Source organism: Nannobrachium achirus (assembly GCF_963921795.1).
Source record: "Nannobrachium achirus genome assembly, chromosome: 7".
Classification (NCBI taxonomy): Eukaryota; Metazoa; Chordata; class Actinopteri; order Myctophiformes; family Myctophidae; genus Nannobrachium; species Nannobrachium achirus.
Genome location: NC_137816.1, coordinates 8,185,073 through 8,205,560, shown reverse-complemented (window position 1 = coordinate 8,205,560; position 20,488 = coordinate 8,185,073). Strand labels below are relative to the sequence as shown.

Below are 20,488 nucleotides of genomic sequence, written 5' to 3'. Positions count from 1 at the left end.
GAATCAACACATACTGTAAGCCAATATATTAAAACATACTAGACAGTACTAATGCCCTAGTAAGTGCTAACACTTTACTTAAAGATCGCCTCTATAATACAATAAGTTAATACATCATTAAGTTGTTTAGCTTCAAGCTTTACGTAAAAAAACAACACATTTCTTACATTTGGCAAATGTACATGTGAGTGTACACGTACAGTATGAGTGTGTGTATATGCATGTTTTATGGTGCACTCGTATATCACAGTATGGGGTTCTCCTGACAGCTTGATGACATAGGGAGGCACCCTGTACTGTAATGTGCCGAACCTCGAAATTTGAGCACTAATCTCACATGTCTCACATTCCTCCAGGCAGCAGTGGGTTTTAATTAACGTTCCGTGCATTTTCTCCCAAAGCCCGTCTGAGACGACATGCGTTTCCAGCGCACACACGGCGAGCAGTACCGTATAATATTCACACAGCGTAATCCATACGTTAACACGCTCGAGTGAACATTTCTTCCCACATGTTATTATTCACAGCACAGCGGTGATCCAAATTATGCCTGACAACCTGCTAATCTCCTAACACGCCCTATATGTGTCGCACACATGTCGTCGTTGTCGGGTGGAAACCTTGTATCTCCGAGTTTCAAATGTGTACGTTCTTTCGCAAAGTAAAGCCCTGCTTCATCGTAGAAGGCCGTCACACAAAAGTAGTGAAAACAGCAGATCTACAAGCACACAACGCCTCGCGCTGCGAGGTGTTGTGTCCTTGTAGATCGGCTGTTTTAACTAGTTTAGTTATTTTTTTTAAATGATAAATGCAAAACGAACGGTTTTGGACATACAAGGTTTTCACCCGACAACGACGATATGGAGAGCCACGTAGCGTGAATCTAATGCTAATGTGAAGTGATTTAAATTGAAAAATGATAGGAAATGGTGATCGACAGCACGTAGTTTTAGAAGGAGTTCAAAGAAATGTCAACTTATAATTGTGGTCATCGTTTTATTAGATAAGAGATCTTTCAGTGCAAAAATATTTACATAAATGTATGACCATTTGTGGAACATTTTAAGGATGTTGTAATAGTAAAGCCTGTCCATACTCTCTCCTAAACAGAACTTTTTGTTGGAAAGGTCCGGTACAACTACTAAATGATGTCACTCGAAACTTCTGAAAACCATTACCCCGAATTAGGGATGCCCCGATCGCGTTTTTTTCCGATCAAATATTTTTGCTCCCGATTCGATCACGATCCTTCCCGATCCGATCTTTCGGCAATGCATTAAGGAAAACGAAAAGAAAAATGCTTTTATGTTGTCCTTTAAGGTTTTTTTTTTTATTATTGCGACCGTAGGTCGCAGTTACTTGCACACTATCCAAACCTCCACCGGCTGTCCCTCCGTCACTCCGTCACTCCCTCTGTCACACGTCACACGTCACACTTTTGCCCTGCTCATATCTCTGCAACCGTTGCCCCGATCCATGCCAGATTTTGCACACACACTCCTTGCCTGCCAAACTACAACCTCCAAGGACCCCCGGAGTTTCGGGGACCCCCAGGTCCCTGGGGGACCCCCAGGTGTAAAAAATTACCAAATGTGCAAAAATGACCAAATGACCACCCCAACGGGGCTGCTCACGGGGCATTCCCGGGGACCACCCACTCCTGGTGCTCCAGAACGGATGCAGAAGTGGTGGCGCCCCCAGTGGAGGACCCCCTGCCACTGCAGCTCACATAAAATGCCGTAACTCGGGCTAGGAGCGACCGGGAGAGCCGGGGCCGGTACCTATTCGTCCGCCTTGGCGGCGAGGAGACCCCACCCCTCATTTCTCACATGGCCCTCTAGCGCCACCATGAGGCCGATTCAGATTTTGCCCTAAAATCACGAAAATCACTACACAGTATGTCTACACTCATGTCAACAACATGGATCAGGAAGATTTTGGAAAAACACATTTTTGCTCTATTTATGGAGATAAGCGACCAACGGTCGCTTATCTCCCGATTAGGGAGTCTTACTGGTTTAAATAACAGTATCCATTCTATCCAAGCTTCTTTTTTCACTTAGTGCAGCATTGTATCAAAAATCACACCCGTGTGAACTGAGCGGTGGTTCCCCCCCCCCCCCCCCGTGTGTGTGTGTGTGTGTGTGTGTGTGTGTGTGTGTGTGTGTGTGAGTGAGTGTGTGTGTGTGTGTGTGGCCTGGACAACAGCGCCCCTCCCTTAACATGTGTGGTCAGAAAAGGTACTACACAGGCTTGAGGCTACATACAGACCCACCCACATACAAACAAACTAACTAACAAACAAACATACCTACACACACGGCCACGCTATGGAGACGGTGTGACCACCGCTCAAAAATAAATAAAAATAAAGCTCATCAGCTTATATATTTTTATATGTTTCCCGATATTTTCCTCCCGATTCCGATCTTTTGAAATCGGCCCCGATATCCCGATCTCCCGATCCCGATCTGGGCATCCCTACCCCGAATTAGAGTTTGGAAAGCTGCACGTCGGAACTCTCCGACGGAAAGTTCGGTTTTGGAGACAGTCTGGACAGGCCTTAATTGTGATCCCAGGTCAACACTAGATTGCTGTAAAGATTGAAAGATTTGATTCGATGGTGACAACACAGCACATGCACACACACACGTGAAAATATATTTAGCATTTGTTCACATTCAATTGAAGAGTGAAATGCTTGATTAAAATGCTTTCGCGTTCGTTCGTGCATGCATTTAGACCAGAGGTCTTCAACGTTTTCGGGCCAGGGACCCCTTCGTTGAGAGAGAGATGAAGCAACCTGTTTCCATATAGTTTTGTCATTTGACAGCACAATCATCAGTGTATTTTGGAATCATGTCAATTTGTGTTTTCAGATATTTAACCACTTGAACCGTCAATACTTAAAAAAAAAAACTTGAATTTTCATTCTGTACTTAGTCTGCTCTTTTTCCCCTCTACACCAAAGCTCTTTGCCGAGCTTTTAGATCTACCCTTTTTTTGGCTAAAGTTCTCCCAATATGGACGCTAGGGTTCAAGTGGTTAATATAAAAAAAAGGAGAAAAAAAAGTTTCTATCACACAAAGATTTGGAGGACCCCCTGTAGTAACTCTGAGGACCCCCTAGTTGTCCCGGACCCCCTGTTGAAGACCCCTGATTTAGACTAAATGCATGCACTAACCCGGCCAGGGTGTGATGTCACAGGAAGTGAGTGAGTAAGCAGCCATGTGGCCCATAGGTCAGGAACGCCTGATTATGGATCCCACTGGAGAAGATGGATGGAAACGGTATATAGCGCTCGTTTTCACCCGCGTGGGCAGGTTAGCATTTCACCAGGTTAGCATTCACCAGCATTAGTTTTACTGGGGTTAAGGTTAAGGTTAGAGTTAGGGTTAGGGTTAAGGATAGGTTTAGGTTTTGGTGCACCTCTGCCGCGTTCCAAGTGACTACAATGGAGCGCTTCCTACATCCGGTTCGGCCAATCACAAGCTTCAAATATGAGTCCGGGGGGTGGTTATCCATCTTTCCCAGTGGGATCCATAATCACGCGCCAGGAACCGGTTTCCGTAGAGAGAGGCAGCTTGATGTACAACTACATCCCCCAGCCAATGATGTACAAGTACTGTACACCCCCTGGACATGACGCTAGAAGGTCACAGGGACTCAATCCCAATCCAAACCTTGAGGCTGAGGGCCAAGCATGGAGTCTTATAGTCTTTGGTATGACTCGGTCGGGGGTTGAACCCCGTCCTCCCAGTCTCTGGGCGGACAACCCTAACCACAAGAGATTAATTGTTTAATGAGCAAGTATGAAGCGTGGTCGAGATAGAAAACAAGCTCTCTCCCGTCCCTGACACAACCATCAATGAGGAAGTGACTGGCTTGTTTGTTCTAGTCACGGTGCGTTTGCTGCTTGACCCAAAGTATATATATTTTTTCTGTTGTTCTCTGTTTGTTTTTGTTTTTTTGGGGGGGGGGATATTTTTTGATTAATTTATTAACCCATTTAGGCCTAGGATTATTGAATGCTTTAACCAGTGAAAAATAGCAGATATACAAGCTCACAGCGCGGCACAGAGTGCCGCGCTGCAAGCTTGTAGATCTGCTCTTTTTGAAAAAAGTCGTGAAAATGTGTGCAAATATTTGAATATTTGAATAATGTATTTTCAAAGCGAACGTTTATAACTCAAATTTTGCTTCTGGGGGGTCCCTGGAACTAGATATTTTGAGATGGGTGTCCATGGCCAAATACATATCATTTTGGGGGTCCTTCACATGAAAAAGTTTGAGAACCACTGACATAGTATTCTCTCAAGAACAGACTAACTGAGCTCCAGTTAAAGTGAAAAGGACCTTTTCTTTGACGATGGCTGGCCAGATTGCTGACATAGAAACACGGGTTTTTCAAAAAACCTTAGAAGGATTCAAAAGACACTTATAGAATCGGGTCAAAATTCTTATTTCCACGATTTATCAAAAATAGCAGATCTACAAGCTTGCAGCCCGGCACTCGGTGCCGCGCTGTGAGCTTGTATATCTGCTATTTTTCAATAGTTAAAGCATAAAATAATGAAACACAAAATGTGTACCCGTTCAGAATGGGTTAATGAATATAGGTATATATAGTTCAGTTCATTTTTATTTTCAGATGTTGGACATATAGCAGTGCCTGAAAAAGAGATGGGAGAGGGAGAAGCATTGAGCTTGTCCCCGGTCATGATTTTGTCAGGCCTGAAACCTTTCCAATACCTTTAATTCTTAGGTATCATAGCCTGTGCAGTTTTAAAGGTCTAGCACAGATGTTACCAGATATTACCAAAAGATGTTCCATTATCGGATCTATAGCTCATAACAATGTTGTACTAATAGCCAGGGCAGGACTTTCATGGAGGCCATGAAGGCCATGGCCGTCGTTGCCCCTCAGTTTGGCCTTGTGCCCCTCCAAAAAATGGCATGCCCTGAGGCCACAGTGGCCTTAATGCCCCAGCTGACTGTACCACTTTCTCCTCTGTCTCTTTCTTGTCAATATGTAGATACCAGTGTCTCTTTCTTGTCAATATGTAGATACCAGTGTCTCTTTCTTGTCATGTAGACAACGGTGTCTTTTGTTGAGATTCTTAGCTACAGTATATCTTTATCCATGTCTTACCCCTTTTCGCTATAAACTTCTTAGCCTTTTTTTTGTTTTTACTATTTTGAAAAACATTTAAAAATACTTCAAATAGACGAGCTTGTAGATCAGCTATTTTAAATATTAAAAAAAAAAAAATTTTTAAATAGTTAAAAATGCCAAAAAGGTTTAGGGATAAGCTCATTGGAATGAGCTCCAGAAGTCCTTAAAATCTTTAGGTCAATTCAAGACAATAGTTTCTAACACTTTTGTTTTAGATTGTAACTGCTATAATTAATATGTGGAACCATGGACTTTTGAGAACCACTGGCCACTGGTGCCAGTACACCCAGAAACGCCATTGCAGAGAACCATAAAAAAAAAAAAAAAGTCTTCCAACTTCCAAGCCAATGAATAATGTGATTTTAACTTTAACATTAACACTCTAATAAAGAGCCTGGGTTTTTTTAAGCAACTGAATACTGACTAGTGGATGATGTCAATGTGACAATTCTTCTCGCTGTCTCTAATTGTCTTTAGTGCTTTGAAAAGTTAAAAGCCATCACTTAGGAAAAAGTAGAAAGTGAAGAAGAATGTACTAATAATACACTTGAATTTTAAAGCAATTTTGGAAAATGGGTTATAAATTGCTCCATCTACGCCTTCCCTCTCAGCTTTCCTACTTACTATCTTTAGAAAATTAAATAACATTCAAAGAGATGAGGACTAACCACTCTCCCTCTTTAAAAACACAGCATGTGTTCTCCATCATGTCTACTGCACTAGTATACATCTCTCTGTGGCAAAAACATATTTTGAGGAAAATGTCCATCACAAGCCCAGGGGTTGATGACCCCTGATCAATGCAAGTTTGATTTGTGCAGGGCTGAGATTTTTTTCACTCAAGATAGTCTACATTTCAAAATCTTCCTTCACTCTTAAATTCAAATAATTCTTTCAATGGAATAAACCTTGTGTTTCTACCACTTGTTCTAGTCACATGATCAAATACTGGATTCTGATTGGTTTAAAACAGTGGTAAATGAGGCATGAGACATTTCCGAGATCAAGCCTGGCGGCTCGTGGCACAACCCTGAAACAGTGGTAAATCAGCCAACAACCCACTCCCTCTCATGGTAAATGGCTTACTTATTTGATGGCCTTCCTGCCCTAGCATTTGGCCTTTGTGTACTCAAAGAATTGACAACACCAAAGGCCAAATGGCCGTGCCCCTAAAACGATGAAATTGTTGAATATCACTGGGTTAACAGATGATGCATTCCACTTACATCCAGCTCTACACAGAGTCAGGTTGGCCTGCGTTGGCTCAGCCACTGGCCTGTTTTCACATTCAGAACACTTACAGTATCTGGTGATACTTATCATCATCAATATTGCCACTGTCTGGTACCCACCTCCAATCAATCAGACAATCTCTACATCAGCATACTTCACCAGGCAGCCAGTGAGTTAAAAACCCTTCTAATGAGGCCATGGTCATGGACAACAAAAAGATCACAAAACATAATATTATCTGAAGCGAAACATTTCTTTAGTTTTAGAAACCTACCACTATTGAAGCCTAGCATGCATTTTGTTGTGTATTAGACATTGGGGTGTTTCTTATTTCGTTTGCTTATATATTTCTTAAAATGAACACCCAAGACAATAGAACATGACCATGATCCCATTCAGTGATCTATTTTCTACTAAACCGTGTCTTTATTTATGAGGTAACTGTGACCTTTTGGCATGTCAAAGACAAATTACTCCAATGATGCAAGACATGATCCAGGACCTCGAGGTTCCAACTCAAGGCTTGAATATGTTGTGGCCTTCACATTCTATGAATGTAGTGGAGTAAAAAAAAAGAAGGAAGAGGTATTTAGAGGCACACAATCAACAACAGAAGGACATGACACATGAGGATTCAATCAACAGATAAGAGACAAGTTACTGTACAAAAAACAGCACTAGGCAAAATAAATGCATAATAACAGGAATGACATCACTTACAATGCAAGTCACTAATGTGACCCTTAGGCCTAGAATTATGGACTGCTTTAACCAGTGAAAAATAGCAGATATACAAGCTCACAGCGCGGCACCGAGTGCCGCGCTGCGAGCTTGTAGATCTGCTATTTTTGGAAAAAGTCGTGAAGATATGTGCAAATCTTTGAATATATGTATTTTCAAAGCGAACGTTTGTAACTCAAATTTTGCTTCTGGGTGGTCCCTGGAACTAAATGTTTTGAGATGGGGGTCCGTGGCCAAATAGATATCATTTTGGGGGTCCTTCACACGAAAAGGTTTGAGAACCACTGACATAGTAGTCTCTCAAGAACAAACTAACTGAGCTCCAGTTAAGTGAAAAGAACCTTTTCTTTGACGATGGCTAGCCAGATTGCTGACATAGAAACATAGGTTTTTCCAAAAAACCTTAGAAGGATTCAAAAGACACTTATAGAATCGGGTCAAAATTCAAATTTTCACGATTTTCCAAAAATAGCAGATCTACAAGCTCGCAGCGCGGCACTCGTTGCTGCGCTGTGAGCTTGTAGATCTGCTATTTTTCAATAGTTAAAGCATAAAATAATGATACGCAATAATGTGTACCCGTTCTAAATGGGTTGTTAAGCTTGCAGTCCAATTGGCACTTGTGGCAATGCCATCGGCGGCAACAGTTCAAAAGCCGGGCAGAGGGCACGGGAGGGAGGGGCGGTTGTTGATGGCGTAGTGCTTTGTTGAGTGTTTGTTTTCTATGGAATGTCTTCAAGGACCTGAGAGGGAGGCCTGTTATTTCTAAGCAGATTGATAGTATTGTTTTGGAAGGGATTTTCTGTTTATCCAGACTGAGAGACTGGAACCCGACAGATGAAGGAAAATTAGACCATATTCGCAATGAACTCTCAGTTGTTATTGGTGTTTTTTTTTCTTTCTTTTTTCATCTTCTTTATCTCTTCTATATTCGTCTTCTATATTTGTATTTAATATAAATTACAGTGGCTTATCATAAAAAGGTAGACAATTGCGTTGTTGAGCGGTGGTCACTGGTCACACCGTCTCCTATATGTGGCCGTGTGTGTGAGTATGCGTCCGTCCGTCCGTCCGTCCGTCCATCCGCCCGTGTCTGTATGTAGCCTGCAGTACCTTTTCTGACCACACATGTTAAGGGAGGGGCGCTGTTGTTCATGCCAGGCACATTCACACACACACACACACACACACACACACACACACACACACACACACACACACACACACACGCAGCCTCCACCGCTCAGTTCACACAAGTGTGATTTTTTAATAATGCAAACACAGGCGGAGAACTACTGCCTTAGGGGTCATGCCTATGTTCCCTCAGCCCCGTGTTAGGTGTTTGGGTTAGGTTTAGGCATAGTTTTACTGAGGTTTGGGTTAGGTTTAGGCATAGTGGTTAACATTCACCAGGTTAGCAGTCACCAGCGTCGGCAGGTTAGCATTTCACCAGGTTAACATTCACCCGCGTGGCTGAGGGAACATGGGGCTGAGGGAACTTGTATGTATTCACACTTGTAAATGTGGACCTCGACATGTCTTTTTAGTATTCATGTGTGGTCAGCAGAGACATCAGTCATCTCATAGAAGAGTAAGTGTCCCCCCAGGAGTAGTGCATGTTCTCCGGGAGACTATAGAGGAATGGAGAGCTGCAATTGCCTTCTGAGTCCTGATGGTCTATTAATGGACAGGCACATTGGCCAAATGGATTTTCTCTAGCTCCATTTTTCTATTTTTCTCTAATTCCTGCGCGCACGCGCACGCACGCACGCACGCACGCACGCACGCACGCACGCACGCACACACACACACACACACACACACACACACACACACACACACACACACACACGCACGTACGCTCGCTCGCACACGCGCACACACGTGCACACAGTCAGATAAAGGCCAAACGCCAGAGGACGGTGGGTTTGAAAGATGGAACCCATTTGCAGCCTTTTGAGTTCCTCTTCATCGTTCCGCGTGTTTCACCATATTGATTTGTGATATGCGCATGTTTTTCCTTATCTCTTAGCTTCCTGTATTAGCTGGGTTCATTACTTCTCTCTCTCTCTCTCTCTCTCTCTCTCTCTCTCTCTCTCTCTCTCTCTCTCTGGGTTTAACGTCTGGTCTCATTCCTCCATCCATCATTAGGGCAGGCATTCCTTCTCTGTGTCTGAGTGCAAAGGAGATGAAACATAAGTGTTTATTGTGAAACAGCAGGAATGTTCTGTCTGCGGGGGGAGAGCGAGAGGCTTATCAATCTGCCTCTGTTTAATGTGCTCTGCCCTCCCAGTTGCACATATAGACTCACAGCAGCCCCTCAGGGAGTGCGGCTGTGTGTGCGTGCGTGCGTGTGCGACGTGTGTGTCCAAGTGTGCGTGGGTGTGTGTGCATGTTCGTTGTGTGTGTCTGCAAGCCTGTATATCGTCGTTGTCAGGTGAAAACCGTGTATGTCCAAAACCGTTAATTTTGCATTTATCATTTTAAAAATGATTCAAACTAGTGAAAACAGCCGATCTACAAGCACACAACGCCTCGCACCGCGAGGCGTTGTGTGCTTGTAGATCTGCTGTTTTCACTACTTTTGTACAACGGCCTTGAATGATGAAGCAGGGCTTTACTTTGAGAAAAAATTAACACATTTGAAACTTGGAGATACAAGGTTTCTGCCCGACAGTGACGATATGCAAACATCTGTCTTGTCTGTGTAAGGCCCCGTAATAATGGGCTGCTACCGCCACGCAATACATCCAATTAGTGTTTGTTACCGACACTGCCTTTCGTGAGAAAGTCCAAGACTCAGCAGATCCATGCAGCGGATGTTTCGTATTGTGATGGATCAATTAGAGAGTCTGAGGCAAGGCCTGAGCAGCAGCAGCAGCAGTAGCAGTTGTTGAGCGTTGAGCGTTGCCTGATGAATATTTGATAAATGACAAGGGCTCCCCTCGCCACCCCGGCAGAGCATGAGAGAGCACAGCCAGCCATTCCTCCAGGAGCCAGGATTTATCGACCGCTCGGGTCACAACTCCCCGACAACTGCTTATGTATCTGCCAATGTGGAGATCAACGCTCCTTTTTAACGGCTCTACCCAGGGGTGTCACACCAAATTCTGGGCCCCCCTGGGTACAAGGATTCACTGCGGGCCCCCCATGAATGTTAACTTATTGAAAATAGCAGATATACAAGCTCGCACGCGGCACCGAGTGCCGCGCTGCGAGCTTGTATGTCTGCTATTTTTTTTTTTTTTTTTGAAAATGTGTGCAAGAAACCTATGTTTCCATGTCAGTGGTGCTCAAACTTTTTCATGTCAAGGACCCCCAAAATGATATGTATTGGCCACGGACCCCCATCTCAAAATATTTAGTTCCAGGGACCCCTCAGAAGCAAAATTTGAGTTAACAAATGTTGGCTTAAAATATACGTATATATATAAGATTTGCACACATTTTCACGACTTTTCAAAAATAGCAGATCTACAAGCTCGCAGCGCGATTTTTCAATAGCTAAAGTTACTAGGGCCCCTCCACCTTGGGCCCTAGTAACTCAGTCCCACTCCCCTCCCCCCCCCCTTGTGACGCCCCTGGCTCTACCCAACCCTAACTTTATTCTTGCGGGGACTGGGAACATTACGCTAGGGTAAAGGGATGTCAAAAATGGCACCGCGTTCCCTCAGGGTGCAGTGGAATATTCCACACCCGGTATCACTGTGCCACCAGACATAGCATCAGCATCCTTCGCCTAGGAATGCATCTTGGGGATATTGATGCAGGCTGATATTACAATCTGGCAAACAAGTTTGCCGTGACATTAAATTATTTGAAACATGGCTCGTGGGTTGTAAAAATAACGTTTTTGGTCTTCTCACGGGAATGTTTTCCAGCTCAGCAGCTGGCCCATGTCGAGCATGGTTGTTGATACCTGCATTATATATTTTCCTTGACACTATGATACCTAAGAATTAACCCATTTAGTCCTTGCATTATTGAATGCTTTAACCAGGGAAAAATAGCAGATATACAAGCTCACAGCGCGGCACCGAGTGCCGCGCTGCGCGCTTGTAGATCTGCTATTTTTGAAAAAGTCGTGAAAATGTGTGCAAATCTTTTAATATATGTATTTTCAAAGCGAGCGTTTGTAACTAGAATTTTGCTTCTGGGGGGTCCCTGGAACTAGATATTTTGAGATGGGGGGTCCGTGGCCAAATAAATATCAGTTTGGGGGTCCTTCACATGAAAACGTCTGAGAACCACTGACATAGTAGTCTCTCAATAACAGACAAACTGAGCTCCAGTTGAGTGAAAAGGACCTTTTCTTTGACAATGGCCGGCCATATTGCTGACATAGAAACACAGGTTTTTCAAAAAACCTTCGAAGGATTCAAAAGACACTTATAGAATCGGGTCAAAATTCTTATTTTCACGATTTTTCAAAAATAGCAGATCTACAAGCTCGCAGCGCGGCACTCGGTGCCGCGCTGTGAGCTTGTATATCTGCTATTTTTCAATAGTTAACGCATAAAATAATCATACACAATAATGTGTACCCGTTCTGAATGGGTTTTAAAAGGTATTAGAAAGGTTTCAGGCCTGCCAAAAGAAAATACTTTGGTTGCATGTGAAGCGTGAGGCCGCCCCCGAGGCGTGTCGTAATTAGTTAGTACGTGGATCTCCAACTCTCTCCCTGTGTGTTCATGGTGTGTGTGTGTGTGTGTGTGTGTGTGTGTGTGTGTGTGTGTGTGTGTGTGTGTGTGTGTGTGTGTGTGTGTGTGTGTGTGTGTGTGTGTGTGTGTGTGTGTGTGTGTGTGTGTGTGTGTGTGTGTGTGTGTGTGTGTGTGTGTGTGTGTGTGTGTGTGTGTGTGTGTGTGTGTGTGTGTGTGTGTGTGTGTGTGCGTGCGTGCGTGCGTGCGTGCGTGCGTGCGTGCGTGCAGACGTGTCGGGGGAGAGCAACCAGAGCTCTGGCCAGTTCCAGGGTCGCCCCAGCGAGGTCTGGTCCCAGTGGCAGAACCAGCATCACAGCCAGCAGGCGGGGGAACAGCACACGCATCCCAACCCCAGCCAGACGGAGGTCTTTCAGGTTAGTGTGCCACCATGTAGGCCTGCAACCAGTGTTGATTTTGTCGACTAAAACTATGAAGAAAAATGTTTGTCGACTGCGTTTTTTTCACTGGCAAAAAAACTAAATAAAAACTAAGCTGTGATGACTAAAACTAAGACGAAATATATTGACAATTTCGTCAACAAAATAAAAACTAGACTAAAACGTTAGGGAGGGGCTAGTGGAGACGAGTAATTTTATGTTTGGTTGCTCTCAGGTGTTGCATGCTGAAAATAGCAGATCTACAAGCTCACAATGTGTCACGTTGTGAGCTTGTAGATCTGATATTTTTAGCACACAACCACGTGTAAAATCAGTCATTACGACGCCATCAAGGCCTGCCAAAATACATTTCAGTTGACTAAATCAACTGTAGATTTAGTCGCCTAAAATCTTATGATATTTAGTCGACTAAAATTAGACTAAAACTAATACTTTTCAGGTGACAAAATTATGACTAAAACTAAATTACATTTTATTCAAAAGACTATGACTAAAACTAGATCAAAATGTGCTGTCCAAAACAACACTGCCTGCAACCTTCCATCCTCAATCAATTGCTTTTACAATTAATCGAATTAATCGTTAAACGTGTTTTCTTTTTATTTCACCGAATTGTTTAACCTGCTCAGTGTTATTTTATACTTTTCACTAAATCCAAAAAGGTTTTTGTCTATAACGACATGTCCAAAATGGGGATAGATTATGAATAGAGGATATTATTAAAGTGTCAATTAGCTTATTTGGGGACCCCAGGGGGGGTCCCCAAATTATTTTGGGGGGTCCCCAGATGACTAACTTAATGTGCAACATTGTTTTCTCACTCGACAGTAAACAAACCAACATAAAGTTTGAGTGTATAGAGGGTATCTGCACATTTCTAAAGTGACAATTTATGGACTTTTTAATACCTCTAAAATGACAAATTAAACATTGGCCAAATTGTCAAATATTCAAGGCAGAAATTGTGAAAATAGCAAATCTACATGCTCACAACGCCTCGCAACACAAATGTAATGCCTCAACTCTTAGTGCTCGTCAGGGTGGGGGGGTCCCCAGTTAAAATATGACTATTTTGGGGGTCGCGGCCTGAAAAGGTTGAGAACCACTGACTTAAAGGACCAGTTAAATCGATAAAAGCAACGAACCGTTTCACCCCTATCACCACCATGCACCCCTCCTCACACACATATCTACTCCCTCTCACTTCACACACACTTTCTCAGCACCTCGCAGACACACACACAAACACACACACTCACACTCACACAGAGTGTTGATGTTGGCCCGGCAACGTGCCGTGAGCTGGATTTGGACAACCAGCGAGGTGAAGAGGGTAAAAAGGCACAGTCTTGCTGGATGGACATTAGAGCCGCCTGTCCACGTCCCTGGCCTGTGTCCAGTGTACACAGTGTTGTATCTGATAATGGCTGTGTGTTCCTGGCCCGGCCTCTAACCTGTGACTTCCTTGTGTGCAGGGGTGTCGCACCAAATTCTGGGCCCCGGGTACAAGGATTCACTGTGGGGCCCCTGTGCTTTAACTATTGAAAAATAGCAGATAATACAAGCTTGTAGATCTGCTATTTTTGATAAATCATGAAAATCTTTTGAAAAATCTATGTGTCGATGTCAGTGGAGCTCAAACCTTTTCATGTGAAGGACCCCCAAAATGATATGAATTTGGCCACGGACCCCCATCTCAAAATATTTCATTCCAGGGACCCCCCAAGAAGCAAAATTTGAGTTACAAATGTTCGCTTAAAAAAATACATATATTCAAAGATTTGCACACATTTTCGCGACTTTTCAAAAATAGCAGATCTACAAGCTCGCAGCGCGGCACTCGGTGCCGCGCTGTGAGCTTGTATATCTGCTATTTTTCAATAGCTAAAGTTACTAGGGCCCCTCCACCACCTTGAGCCCTGGTAACTCAGTCCCACTTTCCTACCCCTTGTGACGCCCCTGCTGGCCCGGCCTCTAACCTGTGACTTCCTTGTGTGTGCGTGTGCGTGTGTGTGCGTGTGCGCGTGTGTTCTTGTCTTGTCTTGTCTTGTCTCCACAGGACATGTTACCCATGGCTGGGGACCCCTCCCAGGGAACGGCCAATTACAACATTGAGGACTTTGCTGACCTTGGCATGTTCCCGCCCTTTTCCGAGTAGAACCGTCGCCCACGTTCCTCCCTCTCCCTTCATCCCTGCCTCCCTCCCTCCCTTCCTTCCTTCCTTCCTTCCGCGTTTTCTTTCTCTCTCACTGTCTCTCGCTCTTGCTTGGCCCGACCGCACAGACAGAAGAAAATGGACAGATCTGTGCATTCACTCATCGCGCTCATCCCCTTCTTTCTATATAGCTTCTCTAACGCGCACACACTCACACTCACACGCGCACACAAAGATAATAAATGTTAGCACACGTGTGATCTAGCACGTGTAATCGTGTATATCTGATGGTATACTCATCATCTGCACACACGTACACACACTTGTTTTCGGGCACTGAGGCCTACGGTATGTATGTTTCTAATCCACATATAGTTGGGTCAAAAATGGCAGTTCCGTGACCGTGGAGAGCAATGGTCCGTTTCTCAATGGATTTGTCATCTAGGAGGGTTATTAACCCATTTAGGCCTAGAATTAGAAGGATTCAAAAGACACTTATAGAATCGGGTCAAAATTCTAATGTTCACGACTTTTCAAAAATAGCAGATCTACGAGCTCGCAGCGCGGCACTCGGTGCCGCGCTGTGAGCTTGTATATCTGCTATTTTTCAATAGTTAAAGCATAAAATAATGATACACAAAATGTGTACCCGTTCTAAATGGGTTAAACAAATTTGGCCGGGGTGTATTTTTTTAAAATGGCTGGGAAAATGTTTGACAGCTAGGGTAATTTTCAGTCTCATTCACTTGCTATACACTACACTATAAAGGAAGAAATTACTCCCAAAAAATCTGCTTTAAGTGGGATGTGAGGGGTCAAACTAGGGGTTTTGAATTATTCTGAATCCATTGCAAGCATTTGTTTGGCATGAAAAACATTCCTTGGGCAAGAAATGGCCCCACAATACAATGGTTTAGTGATGAGTCATCAATTTTCACAGTGTTTTGGGGTCCGTTTTTAGCCCAAGGAATGTTTTTTTGGGAGTCATTTTTTCCTTTATTATTTAGTGTATAGCAAGTGAATGAGACTGAAAATTACCCTAGCTGTCAAACATTTTCCCAGCCATTTTAAAAAAGACACGCTGGCCAAATTTGTTTAATAACCCTCCTAGATGACAAATCCATTGAGAAACGGACCATTGCTCTCCACGGTCACGGAACTGCCATTTTTGACCCTACTAATACCTCATTGCTGTCAAGAGAGATCTCTCGCTCACTGATCACTTTGCAGACTGAGGGTACTTAACATAACCTGTACCAATCCTTCGTTTTAACTCGCCATCCATCGTTCACTCTAATGACGGCTGTCTGCCCATGCAGTTGTTGACAGCAGTATGTCAACTGAAAGGTGCATCCAGGAGTCGTACTGTCCTCGCCGATAAATTCCAGAGAAAGGCGAGCATTGCATTCAGACAAGAATCAGAGAAAGCCCACACTACACTATCTTTGCATAGGCTTAATAGCAGCAGGCAAATCTGATTTGTTTCTCAAATAGGATCTTTGGGACTGACTGTCCACACTTGTTATTTGCAAGTGATCAGATTTGATTTGTGTCTTCAGACATCGTCAACCTGTCTGCATTGGTTGCTGTGGTGATGACATAATGACATAGGCGTTGAGTATGCTTCGTTTATACTCTCGCCGAGGGACACCGCCGCGTGACGTACACTTAGTATAAATCACGCTTCAGTTTCTGAGTGTCCAGAATGAAACAAAACGTACTAAATCATATTCTAATCTAATTAATTGCAAAAACCACCTAGGAATGTTCACCCAAATCAGATTAGCAAAATTCCATCTCCATGTTTGTTTGTTTTTTCTTTTCTTTTGTTGTTGATGTTAACACTTGGTTAGATCAATCTGATTCCAATCTGGATCGGCCAAAAGTCGGATTTGGTCTGCCAGTCTGAACATAGCCATAGACACTCCTCCTGCCTGCGTTGTGGATGTACTTGCACACCTTACCGAAGTCTTTCCTTTCTGCCAAACGGTGCCAGGGAAAATGACTGTACAATGCCCATTGCTCATCAATACCACCTGCTGCTCTCCTCAGTATTTCATGAAGCTTATTGTGTAAATTATAACTATATGTAGTGTTATGTCCATAACCCTAGAGAAAACCTGACTCGACACTAGAAGGATTCTATGTATAAATGAAAAACAAAACGAACAAAAAAGTACAAATAAAGAAGTCATTTGCAAAAGTCGCTAAGCTAAGGCTTAAAGTGCACTTCATTAAGCTAATCGCTAATCTCACCAGCCTGCTTAAAAAGGGAAAAACCGCCATATCGTCCAAGCAATGCGCAGTATTTACCAGTGTATTCTGTGTCCTTCAACTCTCGTTACTTGACTTTATTACTTTATAATCTTTTCAACTATTAACAGAGACTGGATAATACTTTATAGCGGGGGAACTTTTACACGTTAAGATTGTATAATGTGTCTCTGGCAAGACCGACGGGAGAACCTTGAACTGGCATTGGAGTCCTTTTGCTAAAAATCTTAAAATTGATGTTTTTTTGTAAATAATGTGATTTTTATGTCGACTCGTGTTACTTTCACACAGTACATGTTTTTTGTGTAGGTTTTAACGATATCATTGTGTGCAATGTGAGTACATATTTAACTATCGGTATTTAGTTAGTCTGTTAATTGTACATGAGTTCTAGACCTGTATAAATTGTGTAAATGTGACCCATTATTTTTGTGTAACAAATTGTGCTTGTGACAATAAATTCTTATTGGTTACGTGGCTTCCAGTGTTGATTTCGTCGACTAAAACTATGACTAAAAATGTTTGTCGACTGCGTTTTTTTCACTGATGAAAACTAAATAAAAACGAAATAAAAACTAAGCTTTGATGACTAAAACTAAGACTAGATATATTGACAATTTCGTCAAACAAAATAAAAACTAGACTAAAACGTTAGGGAAGGACTAGTGGAGAAGAGAGTAATTTTATATTTGGTTGCTCTCAGGTTTTGCATGCTGAAAATAGATCTACAAGCTCACAACGCGTCGCTCTGCAACGCGTTGTGAGCTTGTAGATCGACTATTTTCAGCACACAACCAAGTGTAAAATCAGTTCATTACGATGCCATCAAGGCCTGCCAAAATACATTTCAGTTGACTAAATCAACTGTTGACTAAAATGAGACTAAAACTAATACTTTTCAGGTGACTAAATTATGACTAAAACTAAAAGACATTAACATTCAAAAGACTATGACTAAAACTAAATCGAAATTTGCTGTCAAAAACAACACTGGTGGCTTCCAATCAAGACATGTTTGAGTGTTGGGGTCCCTTGGGCAGATTTTCATTCCAGACGTGTGTTGGTTTGACGGTGAGTTTGAAGCAGCCGTCCAGACTCTGGGTGGTTCTGAGTTAAACAGCCTCAGATGCAGACGCCAGATAAGATGATATGCTACTCTGGCTTGTCCGTCAAACAGCTACCCCTGCTCTTCATCTGTCTCTCTGTGTCCAGTGGTTTTCCATCATTCGCAGGCAAAGGCAATGCCATATGTGGTGAAGTGAAAATTAAGGTGTGTGTGTGTGTGTGTGTGTGTGTGTGTGTGTGTGTGTGTGTGTGTGTGTGTGTGTGTGTGTGTGTGTGTGTGTGTGTGTGTGTGTGTGTGTGTGTGTGTGTGTGTGTGTGTGTGTGTGTGTGTGTGTGTGTGTGTGTGTGTGTGTGTGTGTGTGTGTGTGTGTGCGCGTGTGTGCGTGTGTGGATTCACCAAATGTTCGAATATCAAAGTCACTATTCGACGCTGTTCACCGAAGTCGAATATTCGCTTTATTTTTTTATTGTTTCCTCTTTAAAAAAGATATAGTTTATAAAGCTTGGCTAGATAGGAAGTCATAAGAATGTCATAAAACCTTTTTAGGCTGTGACCACCAAAATAAACATATTTGAACCCCACATTTAATGTGATCGGTTCCACAGATAAATATTGTGAAAATAGCCGATCTACATGCTCACAACGCCTCGCGTGAGCATGTAGATCGGCTGTTTTCACAATGTTCGCCTCTTGCTGACTTAATATTTGACAGTTTGGCCAGTCCTGTCGAATATTCGACTATTCGAATACTTTGTGGTTGAATAATTCGGAAGAAAATCACTATTCGTGAATGCCCTAGTGTGTGTGACTCAGTGCCAGATACAACATCATGGACCTTCCTTTCTGGGAGATGTCTGAGTGGACGACCATGACAGAGATGCTGAGCTGGGCTCTCTACCAGAGTTCCCAGGGTGTGTTGTGTGTGCGTACGTCAACATCTGTTCTCTAACATCCACATCCAACAGAAAGTGCTGCTAAGTGAAATGATGAAAAGCTGCGCTTTTATAAAAGTTCAGTTTTGTGAAAAGCTGAGCTTTTATTTATAAGGCCCCCCTGTAGTGGGAATTCTGCCGAAGCAGTTAGGAGTGTCTGTGTTTTATTTAAGACGATTCTTCTTAGGCTAGCTCTGTGCCTTAACCCACATAAGGAGTTCCAACACAGAACACTTTAGAAATAGTCATTCTTGCCAGTCTGGTAATTATGAAACAATACTCCACTTTAATCTCTATATATGTTAACTCTGATCAAAATGGCCATTTCTTAAATGTTCTATCCGCCTGTTTCCGCAGGAATTTACTGTAGCATTATTTGTGGGACACTTAACAGCAAACATACAAGCTCACGTCGCGTCGCAGATGCAGCCGCTGTGAGCTTGTAGATCACACTCGGCTGTGGCGACGGAAGCTCCGTCCAACTTCTACGCAATGTACGATGGGATGTTGGAAACTTGTGGATAGTATTATTTGTACATGTACTTGTACATGTACTAATGGTGAAGATTACACTATAAACATTTAGCTGGAAACCCCAGTTGGAACTGCCCCACATTTAGAGAATCTAAACTCGCTCTTAACCTCGCCTACCAGGCTTTCTGAGAAAAAGCCTGGTGTTCGTTCACAACAGGCCGTTTGGTTTCCGCCTAAAGCGCGGAAACCACTAGAAGAAGCGGCGTCGCTTTGATTTGGTTCCCCCCGTTTGTTTCCCCAATACCTGCAAATGCTCGAGTGGCCTAGTGTAGTCTTGCCAGTCGCTAAAAGTTGGACTAAAAGATGCATATACCAAACGAATTTTTCAGAAGCAAAACTACTCCGCATCAAGGAGTTTATTAGGTAGGCCCTAAAAGTATGTCCTTGAGCGCAGGGGAATATTTTGGGTTAAAACTGAATCCGGTTTGCTATTTCCGGCAAATTGTAGTCCTTTGAGTACTACAACGTGACGTTTTGGGGTTTCCGCGGTTACAAACCCGAAAAGTGAAGTGATCCCAGACTAACTCGCTCTTGCTCTTCTTTGTCTAGACTCTAGATCAAGGTCAGTGCACAAATTGATAAGCAATCGGTGGAAGTCTGCTAATGAACGCCTGATGGTGTCCCTAGTGGTGAATTTAGTTATTTGGCATGTCATTGTGTTTGTGCTTGTGACAGATGTGGTATTGTGATAATAGACATCACTCAACTTTACAAGGTCAGACTGGAGCTGCTTGATTCGACTGTAGAGAAATTACAATTTACAATTACAGTTTAGGCATTTAGCAGACACTCTTAATCCAGAGCGATTTACAATAAACAAGTTACATAAATGGTAATCTAAGAAAAGGAATGTATGTAGACCAAGAAGCACCTATTCAGTTTAAAAAAAAAAAAAAAGTATAAAACCTATACAAATACTATCTAACCTTCATGTAAGTTCATTGATGGTAGGCGAGTGCTACAGTAAGTGCTATGGGCAAATGTGGAGTCTGAAGAGGTGATTCTGCAGACCACGGCAGAAGCTGGGGAGTGAGTCTGTTGGTCTAAGTGCGACAGGGAGTTTATTCCACGTACAGTTTGGGGGGCCAGGAGGGCGAATTGTCTAGGGTGAGTCCTGGGTTTTCAGTGAGGGTTCTGTCAGCAAATGGATTGAAATGGAAATGGATTGACACTGCCAAACTGGGGGGGGAAAAAAGAAAACCGCCTTTTGTGCTTCCTGGTCTGAGTGTATGTTCACAAGGAACAAGAGGAAAAAGAGTTGGAGAGGCCCTCGCGCTGC

The 20,488-nt window shown here is 43.0% G+C and overlaps 1 protein-coding gene across 2 annotated transcripts in view; it reads left to right on the top strand.

Moving 5' to 3' along the window:
• Positions 1–14,924, top strand: part of arnt2 (aryl-hydrocarbon receptor nuclear translocator 2) — a 136,450-nt gene extending 121,526 nt beyond the window's left edge. For both annotated transcript variants that reach the window (XM_080729881.1, XM_080729880.1), the window contains exons 18-19: positions 12,079–12,224; positions 14,308–14,924. In XM_080729881.1, coding sequence (XP_080586007.1) covers positions 12,079–12,224; positions 14,308–14,406 — 245 coding nt within the window. In that variant the 3' untranslated portion in view covers positions 14,407–14,924. The remainder of the gene's footprint in view (positions 1–12,078; positions 12,225–14,307) is intronic.
• Positions 14,925–20,488: the final 5,564 nt, after the last annotated feature.